The 13,133-nt window shown below is 35.4% G+C and overlaps 1 protein-coding gene across 5 annotated transcripts in view; it reads right to left on the bottom strand.

The window, feature by feature from the left end:
- Positions 1–13,133, bottom strand: part of LOC115211043 (dipeptidyl peptidase 4) — a 591,943-nt gene that overhangs the window by 94,396 nt on the left and 484,414 nt on the right. For all 5 annotated transcript variants that reach the window (XM_029779911.2, XM_029779910.2, XM_029779912.2 and 2 more), the window contains exon 5: positions 9,411–9,485. In XM_029779911.2, the coding sequence (XP_029635771.1) occupies positions 9,411–9,485 (75 nt within the window). The remainder of the gene's footprint in view (positions 1–9,410; positions 9,486–13,133) is intronic.

Consider the following 13,133-nt stretch of genomic DNA (forward strand, 5'->3'; position numbering starts at 1 on the left):
ACAATCACTATAGAAATTGAAGAATGATATTCAACCAGAAATTAAAACTTTATGGCCATATCATCATAATTGTTTAACGTCTGTTTTCTGTGCTAGCACAGGTTGGATGGTTCAACAGGGGTCTGGGAAGCCAGGAGGCTGCACCAGGCTCCAGTCTGATCTGGCCGTGTTTCTACAGCTGGATGCCCTTCCTAATGCCAACCAATCCATGAGTGTAGTGGGTGCTTTTTACGTGCCACTGGCACAGAAGCCAGTCAAGGCGGCGATGGCAGCAGCCACATTCGGATGATGCTTTTTACGTGCCACCGGCACAGGTATCACAACTACAATTTCCATTTGATATTTATTTTGATGTCGATGTACTTGACTCAATAAGTCTCCCCAAGCACAGGGTGTTTCAAATTTAGGCGCAAAACCAGCAAGTTGGGGGAAGGGGTTAAGTTGATTACTTCAACTTCAGTGATCAACTGGTACTTATTTTATCGTCCCTGAAAGGATGAAAGGCAAAGTTGATCATAGCAGAATATGAATTCAGAACATAAAGATGGATGAAATACTGCTAAGCATTTTGCCTAGCATGCTAGGGTCAGATATATTACAAGCTGTCATAGAAGACTGTCTAAGAAGGGTTGGACTCTGCAATGTTTGGAAATGGAAAGCATTTGGAAGATGTTTTATTCCACTTTTCAGCAAACTCACCTAAGACTGCATCAGGTTTTATGATACAAGCTTTCTAGTTTAAAATGATCTCAAATAATACTTTCCATCAAAATTTCATATTAGATTATATTCAAAACACTAGCTTAATAAGGATTTCAAATTGTGGCACAAGGCCAGAGAGGGTAAGCTGATTACAGCAGCCCCAGTCCTCAACTGGCACTTAATGCTGAAAGGATGAAAGGCAAAGTTGGCCTTGGCAGAATTTGAACTCAGAACGTAAAGGCAGACAAAATACCATCGAGCATTTTGTCTGGTGTGCTAATGATTCTGTTGGCTTGCTGCCTTATACAAGCTTAATAATCTTTTCTACAATAGACACGAGTCCTGGATTTTAGTGGGAGGAGGACAGTCGATTACGTCACCCTCAGTCCACAACCCGTACTTATTTTCTTGAGCCTGAAAGGATTCTAGACAAAGCTAACCTTGGTGGAATTTGAGCTCACAATGTAAAGACAAATGAAATGCTGATGAGCATTTTGCCTGGCTTGATAACAATTCTGTCAGCTCGCATAATAATCACAGTTATTTAACTAAATTCTTCATTAGTTTAAAATTGAGCTGAAATGAAGACGGTGCATACCATAAGAAATATGCTAATCCTGATGTCTACAACTCTTTCCTGCAATCAGACCTAGACACAATGCAGCAATGGATCACAGACTGGCAGCTGAAACTGGCTGTGGACAAGTGTACCACCATGCATTTTGGGAGAAAAAACCCTGCGTCCACATACTCCCTCCACAACACTGATATCAAGAAATCCTCTTGCGAGCATGACCTAGGCATCACTGTCAGCAGTGATTTGCGTTGGACAAAGCATATCTCTAAAATTGTCAAGAAGGCCGAGGGTGTCTTGGCATCACTCAGCAAGACTTTTGTTAGCCGCTCTCCAGCCATCTATTTAAAACTGTATACAGCTATGGTACGACCACACTTGGAATTCGCATGATCAGTTTGGAATCCCTATCTTGCTCAGAACATTGACCTCCTGGAATCTGTCCAGAGACGGGCAACCAAACGCATACCCTCCATCAGACACCTACCATATTCTGAGCGCCTTGTTTCCCTGGGCATGGATTCACTGAAGCTCCGGCGTCTGGCGACGGACTTGGTAAACGCCCACAAAGTTATCAACCACCTCACCAACAACAACACTGAACACCTTTTTGATCTCCATGTGTCTAACACACGTGGACATGCCTACAAAGTCAGAAAACAACACAGCTCCCATGACTTTCGGAAACATTTTTTCACGCTCAGAGTTGCTGAAGCATGGAATAAACTGCCTGCGTCAGTTGTTGACTGCCATGACACTGCATCCTTTAAGGCCCTCATGCTTTCCGAAATCCGCCGAAACTACACCTGATTATACATAGACTTTAGATGAGTTGTAGTGCACCTGAGCACTGTACACAATTATTATTATTATTATTATTATAAAAGGGTTAATGTGAATAAAAAGCAAAAGTAACATTAGTGGGATTTGAACTTAGAAGGTAAACAGCTAGAATATATATATATATATACCACAGCCATTTTTGTTCAACACTGTAATGACTGACAATCCCTAGCTCCTCCATTTCCACTAACCGAAATACCCACCACCACTACCACTATTACTACAACTATCACTTCTGCTGTAGCTGTTAACACCATTTTCACCACTAAAATACCCAACTTTATCTTACAGCTATTACAATGCTGGCAAGACACCGACCATTATCTCTCTCTCTCTCTCTCTCTTATACTGCTCTCTATCGCATACTCTTTGTCTTTCTTTCTTTCTCTCTCATACTGTCTGTCTATCTGTCTGTCTCTCCTTATATATTTCACTCCCTCTCCACCCTCACCCCGACCGTTTTTGTATTAGCTCATTATACTGTTAATTTCAGTTCTTTGAAACTGACTATAAAAGCCAGACTTATGTCAATTTATGGAAAAATGTACTTAAAAAACATTAAGGATGTCTGTGGTACAAGTGATGATGGAACTGGTGGTCATGATGATGATGATGTTAGGGAGTGTGGAAGGGCAGTGATAAAGATGACTGTAGGAATGACTGTAGAGATGATAATATATGAGAAATGATAATGAGGACGATGCTGATGATGATGATGATGTGTGGAGGAGGATATGTCAGTAACAGAAAATGATGATGGGAGTAAGGATGTTGATGATGATAATGATGAAGAAGATTTGATGATGATTGTTTAACCATCCTCTAATCAAGAAAATACAGGAATATTCAATGTTACTATGGAACATCATGAGAACAAAATAATTTATTGCTGTAAAAAGAAATTAAAAAATTTTAGAAGTGATCAAGAGATGGTGTTGTCCATAACAATGACAGTGATGATGATGATGATGGTAGAATAAAGAGGCCAAAATGATAGAGAAATGAATTAAATGGCTTTATACTATTTAGTTTCTCATCCTGTCAGGGGTGGTTTTGCTTTTCATTTCACTAGGATTGAAAGAATAAATATACATAGTCAAGCCCTGGAGACAAGTCAACTGATTACATCTCTTCAGAAAAATTTGTGGCTTAAAAGTGGACAAAAAATCTAGCAGTATCTGTTGTATCATTTTTACGTTCTGAGTTCAAATCCCACCAAGGTCAACTTTTCCTTTCACTCCTCGGGGGGGGGGGGTGTCAATAACTTAAAATACCAGTCAAGTACTAGGTGTGATTTGATCAACTGTTTCCTTCACCTGTAATCGACTAGCCCTCTCCCACAAAATTTCGGGCTTTCTGCCTATAGAAGAAAGGATTATTATAGTTAAAATAATAATAATAATTATTATTATTATTCAAGATGACCAGCTGGCAGAATCGTTAGTTCAAATTCCACCAAGGTTAATTTTATCTTTCATCCTTTAGGGGTCAATAAAATAAGCATCAGTGCACTACTACTACTGATTATTATTATTATTATTATTATTATTATTCCTATTATTATTATTATTATTATTCCTATTATTATTATTATTATTATTATTATTGTTATTATTATTATTATTCCTATTATTATTATTATTATTATTGTTATTATTATTATTATTATTAGTAGTAGTAGTAGTAGGGCACTGGATTGGCAGAATCAGAGTATCAGAAAAGATACCTTATAGTATTTGTTGAGGTTGTTTGAATTCTGGTTTCAATTTTACCTTTCATTCTTCCAACAACAACAAGATAAAGTTCTAGTCAAGTAATAGTGTCAGTAGTCAGCAATACTTTTCCACATATTTGTGACCCTAGAGTAGGTAACCTAGTTAGTGGAGGCAAACGCTCTGAAAACATTGTAGTGCAATGGTGCATTGAAACAAAACATTGAGTGCTGAGTGCAAAGGAGGTGTGAAAGCTTAAAAGAAATGAAGCAGCCATGTCCCACCACCACCCTGAACCTTGTGTGTGTAATACTTGCAAATGAATGAATAATGGAGCACAGATAAGTTGACAAAAATCAGATGTATGATGTAAGAGAGAAGACTGGTATGGACATGTAATGGTATGAATATGTAATGCAGAGCATTAAAGTTGACAGTTGGGTAAAGAATTATTGAGTAATCCATATGGAAGAATCATGCAAGAGAAGAAAACCACGAATGATAAGGGAAGAAATGGTGAAAAACTGATCTGAAGAGGTTGAACTTCATAAAGGATACAGTAATGGACTGTAGTAAACGTCGTCGTCATCGTTTAACATCCGTTTTCCATGCTAGCATGAGATCTGGGAAGCCAGGAGGCTGCATCAGGCTCCAGTCTGATCTGGCAGTGTTTCTATAGCTGGATGCTCTTCCTAATGCCAACCACTCTGTGAGTGTAGTGGGTGCTTTTTATGTGCCACGGGAGGCTGGCAATGGCCACGATCAGTTGGTGCTTTTTACGTGCCACCAGCACCGAAGCCAGTCAAGGTGGTGCTGGCATCAGCCATATTCGGATGGTGCTTTTTACATGCCACTGGCATGGGTATCACAACTACAATTTCCATTTGATATAATATATATATATATATATATATATATGAACACACACACAAACTAGAGAATACCTGTCCAACCCATGCTTGCATAGTAAAGTGAATGTATGATGATAATGGCAGTGATGATGATGATAATAATGACAATGATGATGGAGAGGACAACATTCAAACATTGGAAAAAATTCCTGGTGGTATTCGGTACATATTCGGTTACATGAGGAAGGGCATCCAGCTGTAGAAACACTGCCAGATCAGACTGGAGCCTGGTGCAGCCTCCTGGCTTCCCAGACCCCAGTTGAACCGTCGAACCCATGCTAGCATGGAAAATAGATGTTAAACGATGATGATGATCATCATCATGATAATGATGATCTGTTTAGGTTTTGAATTCAAATACTGCTGAAGTAAACTTTAACCTTCCAGCATGTGTGGCCTTGAGCTTACACATAACTTGCAAAACATTGTAAACATATTTATAATCATCATCATAATCATATAATTATCATCATACGTAACTACAACTATATCAAGTCATAAAAGTGATGTTAGAACATGCACAACTTGTTTCCTTTGATCTTAAATCTTGATTGATATGCATTAATCAGAGTTTTATTAAAGAAGAAGGGACAGAAAAATGCTTCTTTGTCCATTTCCTCCTTCTGTAATAGGGTGTTTATCTGGTAAGATTTGTACTTTTGTATAACTACGGTATCTATGAATATCCGATATCACCACTAAAAATAAAATCTATTTGCCTGAAATATCCCTCATAGTTCAGTAGCAATTTGATATGCCAAGATGGAGGTGCAGAAAAATCAGCCATAAATGATATTCCTCAAGAGAAATGTAACTAAAAGAAAAACCTCTATCAATACATGAAAAATTCATTCAGTATCTCAGGTCAGTTATTTCATTAGATAATTCTATATTTGTTCATTTATTTCTGTTTATTTTTTTCTGCTGTTTTCCACAGATTTTTATGTAATTTATCTACTTAGGCATATGTTTTATTTATGATCAGGCTATGGCTGTACAAGAACTTTTTCGAAATGCTATCATTGCTATAGTAACTGTTATTTTCGTCGATGCTAACCTCACAAGGGTTAGCATCAATGTAAAATGCATTACAGTCAATCTCAACTATTGCATAAGGAAAATCATGAATGAAAAACATATCCGAATAGTTAAGCTATCTTACAGCCTTCATCATCATCAACACTTAATGTTTGTTTTCCCTGCTGGCATGGGTTAGACAACTTAATAAGAACTGGCAAGGCCAAGGGCCGCACCAGGTTTCATAGTCTGTTTTGGGTTGGATTCTATAGCTGGATGCTCTTCCTATTCTGTCATTTGTTATATATATGACATCAGGTAGCCATAGGCAGTGAATGTGCTTCATCGGTTAACTACTAGATACAGACACAATGGTTAGATAATTTATGTGTGTGTGTATCTTTTACTCATTTCAGTCATTTGATTGTGGTCATACTGGAGCACCAACTTGAAAGGGCTTAGTCAATCAAATTCACCTCAGGACTCATTTTTTATTATGCCTAGTACTTATTCTATCAATGCCTTTTTGCTGAACCACTACATTATGGGTATGTAAACACACCAACACTGGTTCCCAAGTGCTGGTAGGGGACAAACACAGGGACAAAGATACACACACATAGATGTGTGTGTGTATATATATATATATATATATATATATATATATACACTTCATTTAAAGCAGCAGAAAATTCAACAAAACCTGTTACTCTGAGTTTCCCGTTGCCGTTCATCGGACAGTTTTTGCTAGATATATATATATATATGACAGGCTTCTTTCAGTTTATCTGTGCCAAACTCACTCACTAAACTTTGGTCAGACCAAGGCCATCATAAAAGACACCCAAGGTTCCACACAGCAGGACTGAACCTGGAACCATGTAGCTAGGATGCAAACTTCTTATCACATAGTCATGCCTGCACTTATATATGCATATCTATGTGTGTGTGTGTATATTATATAATTATACATATAAATTTATATAAATATACATATAAATATATATATACATATATATAAATAAGTAACAAAAATGTACAGAGATGCAGGAAAAGTAGGAAACTGTGATAACTGATGCGGACTTTATGGAGTTAACAGCAAAGATATCACCCACATCATAAGCAATTGTCCAAAAATGTCATCACTGTATTATTTACTGATGAGACATGATGTTGTAGCTAGGATACTATATAATGAGATCTGTCTGAAGGATAACCCTGAGGACAAAGAAATAAGTATGGAAGAAGCCATTATAAATAGGAATACTAGTGGAATGTCCCAGTGAGAACCTCAATAAAATATAAGCTCAATAGGCCTGATATAATGATTTAGGACAGAGAAAAGAAATTGTATACAATTGTAGAAATCAGATGCCCAGCAGTTGTTAACATAAAGCTGAAGATCAGTGAAGAAGAGAATACCTATGCTGAACTATTGAGAAATCTGCAGTTACTCTATCCTTTTGAACGGCACTTTTCAACACAATTTCTAGTTAACTAAACACTTCGTACACTGGTAGAATGTGTTTATAAAACATCATTTTTTCTTAGCTTTATTGAGAAAATTCTGTAGGTTGTAAGATATTTCGTCTTTAATTTTGAGCATTTCGGCAATTTTAACCAATCGCTGGAGTCCATTTAAGGTAAATAACATTCTGTGCATAATGAATATGTCCCTCCTTTAAGAAACAGATTGGGTTTATTTACATTTGTGAAGAAAAAAGATACCCTTCCCCCACCCCTAACTTTCACCCTAAATCTAAAATAGATTGAAATGCAATAGATCGATACTAGGGCCATTATTATGGGTGACAGTTTCATACGACACCGCTACGGAAAATGGGATTTTTTTCTAGCAGTGTCAAATGAAAATATCACCCATAATTATGGCCCTAGTATCGATCTATTGCATTTCAATCTATTTTAGATTTAGGGTTAGGGGTTGGGGAAGGGTATCTTTTTTTCTTCACAAATGTAAATAAACCCAATCTGTTTCTTAAAGGAGGGATATATTCATACAGCACGGAATGTTGTTTACCTAAATGAACTCCAGCGATTGGTTAAAATTGCCGAAATGCTCAAAATTAAAGACAAAATATCTTACAACTTATAGAATTTTCTCAATAAAGCCAAGAAAAAATGATGTTTTATAAACACATTCTACCAGTATACGAAGTTTAAAAGTGTTTAGTTAACTAGAAATTATGTTACAAAGTGCCGTTCAAAAGGAAAAGATCCCAAGTTCAGGTTTATACTTGTAATTATTGGTGCACTGGAATATGTAACACACTACCCAAATACCAGTCTTGAGAAATTAGGCTTCTCAAAACCATAAAAGAGAAAGCTGATTTGAAGACTACAGATCCAAGCCATCACTGAAACTAAAAATCTGTAAAACTTCCCAGAAGTTTATCATTGAAGTATATATATGAGCATATTTAGATATGCAACTATATGCATGAGAATACATGCATAAAAAACATACAAATCTGCACCTATGTATAGATACATACATGAATATATATCCTGTTGTTGATGTCAAAATTTCAATGAAGGAGCCTTAAATCTAGGTTAGAAGCCGGCTCTTTCTCTATTGGCTAAAAATCTTGAAATAATACTGAATGCACACACACACACACATTTCAACCCTTTTATGAGGAGGAGAAGAGTGATTTGTATTCTTTGTAGTTAAAATGTGTACGTGGATATATTTAAATGAAAACACACAGGACACCTGTTTCTCTTCTTTGCTATGATACATTTCAACCAAAACATAAAATTCTTTCCTGTTTCCCTTGAAACTTAAGATTTCATTTTCATTTTTTTTTCCTGTAGTAAGAACATTAAAAAAATTACCACACTTCCTCTTAGATCATATTTAATATATCACCTTTTACATATGTATAGCAGTACTTTTTATAGTTAGGATTTTACAGTTCCATTTTTTTCACTTTCTACATATCAATGACTAATCTATGCTAACCTGCAAAATGACATTCCTTTCCAGCTCTACATATATGTTATATGTTAAAATTTTGATACATAGGGATTTTGATTTAACTTAGTTTCTGTTTTGGCTTTTGAGTGGCTTTGTTTACCTTCTTTTTCCAGTTCTAAATTTCAAACTGATGAGAATCAATGATGATAAAAACAAAAATTTAATTTTGAACTTGCATTGAAACTTAATGAATTTTTAATTCATCAAATCAAATCTGAATTTTCATTCTTGATTTATTGAATTGTCATTCTAGCTAAAATCTCATTTTCAGTTTTAGAAGTTTTTAAAATTTCTTCCATTTCATATCCCTATCACCTCCATTTTCTTTTTCTTTTTTTTCTTTTTGCTTTATGAAAACATAGTTTATTAAACTGCAAATTTCTCAGAAATTGTACCCACTGAAGTTTTAATAAAATACACTGCATGCCACTTCTAAAATGCTGAACTTATGACCTAGGTACTGGGTCACTGAAGCTACAGCAGTTCCATCTTTAGTCAACAATACACACTGCTATCTCTAATCTTGTTTTGAGTTATTTTGATATCCATTAATTTGCAAGAAAGATAATCTTTACACTGATATAACAGAGAACATAGATTTGGTTAGAGTTTGAAGCAAATCATTATCACAAATTAAAATCAAATTAACTTACCGGCATGATATTATATGTCAGCAAAACATATTTCCTATCTGCAGATACTGAGTACACATTGGTATCATACTGTCGCTGTGGAAAGAAAATATAAACCAGATGATAGTTTGATTTACTTTAGTTTTCTTTTTATATTTTATAAATGTAAACAATTAAATGAAAGACTATAGTCATAAAATTTCAAGGAGACTAGCAGTAGTCTGTGTTAGCAAGAGTTAATATAATTAAATATAAAAATTAGTTATGTTAATAAGTCACAAGGTGAGGCAGTATCTAATATAGAGCTGTTCTTTGGAATCATACACCCAAAATCTAATTTAAAATTTATAGTAAATTAGGTGGGTAAGCATATACACATGTTCACTTGATTGGTGAACTTTCTCTTACATTACTTAGCAATATCTTATCAACTACACTTTATGTGATGAAGTTAGTGTATTTGGCTTATGAGTTTGGTACTTGGTGGTGTATTGTATTCTTGAGTAAGACACTTTATTTCACATTGCTCCAGTTCACCCAGCTGGTTAAAATTAGTAGTACCTGTATTTCAAAGGGCCTGTATTGTCACATTCTGTGTTATGCTGAATCTCCTTCAGAACTATGTTAAGGTTACTTGTATCTGTGGAGTGCTTAGCCACATGATCAGGCTGTTATGTTGATCAGATCAACTGGAACACTCATCATTGTAACCAACAGAGTGCCAATTAAAAATGTTTCTATTGCCTACTTTCCTTTCAACTGCTGCTCTCCAAAAATGAAAACTGAAAATAATCCTCTCTAGCTTCATAAATTTATCCTTATTTAGAATGCCCTGAAAAATAATAGGGGAGCTGCCCATATTCTTCAAAATATTTAATAAAAGAACTGAATTATATAGCTCTTTGAACTGAAAAGAACAAGCTAAGTTTCTGTACTTAGTTCCAAAAATTCTTTAGTTATCTACTTTCATCTAGTTTGGACTATATTTTTGATACATAAGCCAAGACCCTGAGTGTTTTGGTTACAACATGAGTTTACACCTATGTAGTTTAAACTATGAGACAAACATAAACAAATACCTTAAGGAGGTAAGTTTTCACACAAGCAAGAAGTAGTAATGCTAATATGGTGCAGACCAAAATATGTTCAGAGTTGTCTCTGGTACTAACCAAAATGATTAGTCATTGAACTGGTATTATCTTTTTCTCTCTGCATCAATATTTTTATTAGTGACTATAAGCATTTTGGTTAAGAACAAAATATATCTGTTCTTATGAAATTAAAATATTATGTGTTCTTAAATATGGAAACTTTGATGTTATTTCCATCAAAAATGTTGGAGGCTGACCTGTTATTGTGATGCAACCAGGATATAACTCATAAACAATCCAAAGGCAACAACAGAATATTACAAACATGGCTGGAATGATGTGCTGTACGGTACAGAATGGTTTTTAAAAAGCACATTAAATATATTAACACTAACTTAACACTTGGCTGGCATTATTGAGTCAAGAATGAACTTATATATGATTTAAAGGCAACAAATATACTTTAGTGGATTAAGTTTTAAGATAGACACCTGATGATTATCAGGATTCTGAATACTATTAGGTTCAACCAGGATAAACTTAACCAATAGCCTAGCATAATAACAGTAAACTTCTCTGAGGTTGTAAATGAAATAGTACTTCCATCATTTTGATAAAAAAAAAATTAAACCCCAAGTCTGTATACTGGGCCATAGAACCAATTGCTGTTGTTAGTTTGAATTATAAGTGGAATATTAGACCAATGACTCACAAATTCTGATACAGCAAATCAAATGTTTTGAGATAACCAATAAGTTTAGTTTCTCAAATGTGTCATACTTTAGAGTGGATTGCAACTATACTGCATACCCTTCTTATGCAGTTGTTGAATATGTGTAGTGAAGTATGACAGTTGTGAGCATATAACTTCTTTGGCTGCTCTGTATGATTGTTATTGTTAAAATGCTTTTGTACAGGACTCAATGGAGATAAACAAAATTTCTGTCAGTGTGTGGTGATATGGGCTCTTAGAGAAAATATATGCCAGGCCTATTACTCTCCTTTTCATATACACACATTCACATAGTACATTTGATGATAGGCTTATGAAACATTCAAAATACTCAATACATCACCATCATGGAGCAAGTGGAGACCTGCCTACATAGAGGAGTCAGTGAACCATGTCATGGTTATACATTCCATTTTTGACATGACTTCTATGATTGGATGCCAATCCTAACATCAATCACTGAACTGCTGCTTTTTATTAAGGTATCAGTACTTTAGTCTTGTTCTCTCCACCCAACATTGTCTCCTTTCATTGGCCAGTCATTTTACAGAGAGAACTGGGTACATTATATTGTGGCTCCAGCTTGAGAGAGGTGGGAGCAGAGATAGAAAGAGATAGATTGCCTTATATTCTATGAGACTAAATAGTTCTCTCTATCCTAGGCTGCCCCCAATCTTTAAAGGCAAATATGACCAAGGGTCTGAATAGATGCAGAGAGTATGATGCCTATAAGGGTGAAAAACAGAGAGAGTAAGAGGTTGTGTGTGAAACACAGTGATGGGAAAGGTAAGATAGTAGAGGAAGTAGAGGGACAGTGACAGCTAGATATTAATTGATTTTATGGGGATTGAATTGAAAAACAGTACAAGCACTTTGATGATGAAATAGCTATAAAGCTGAGCAGTCAGTGATAGATAGCAATACAAATTGGTGATGTAAAGTGAAAGATGTCTAAAAGTGGCAGACTCTGAGAGGGGAGATGGTGAAAGAGAGGTAGAGTGATAAGGGATGATGATTGGGGAGAGGTGATAAAGGGTAAGAGAGGTAGAATGAGAGAAGTGTGATAGGAGAAGAGAGACAGAGTGATAACAGGAGGATAGGAGATTAAGTATGGACTAATCAAATTAAATATCATTCCTCATCATGCAAGTGGTGTACAGTGAATAAGCGAGAGGGTTATAGAGGAGGTAGCAGATGAAGACTTAACAAGAACATAATACGTGAGTGATCCAATGATACGTCATACATTCTAACATTTACCATTTTAATAATAACCATTTTGCCATACTTGACTGGTGGGCTGGTCTTCTTTAGCACTATGTATCCCCACTCATCACAGTTGTTTGTCATTTCCAACATGAGGTTCAGATTCCTGACTGTATTGTGTTTTTCTATGGTTTCAAGTCTCATTTACTTCAAACACAATGCACTTCTCCATATATCCTCAACATACATGCTCACATCAGTACAATCTTATCTTTTGCACACTGTATCTAATTCTACTTGAATCTAACTTTTCTCAGCTAATTTATGCTCTATTGTTTATATATGCTAATATTACACATGCAGCAGAGTATTCTCATTTCATTTCTTTCTAATCATTGTGAATCTTCTGCATTTAAGGTCCATGTCTTTCTATCATGTAGCATCATGTTTTGTACACAATACATCATATAATTTGCCTTTACTCCAAAATACAAACTTTTTGTTTCTATTTCGGTAACAGCAGAAGTTACAGTTCACTGAACTTTTCCTATCTAATTCTTACTCTGGCTACTATACTTTTACCTCCACAACAAATTAGGTTACCTAACTAATGTTACCAACTACTTCTAATGAACATTTAGAGTATTTGAAGGAATAAAACCGTATTCTAGATACAAAACCATTTTAATGCACCTATGCATACAAAGTCTACCT

This window comes from Octopus sinensis, linkage group LG4 (genome assembly GCF_006345805.1).
Source record: "Octopus sinensis linkage group LG4, ASM634580v1, whole genome shotgun sequence".
Classification (NCBI taxonomy): Eukaryota; Metazoa; Mollusca; class Cephalopoda; order Octopoda; family Octopodidae; genus Octopus; species Octopus sinensis.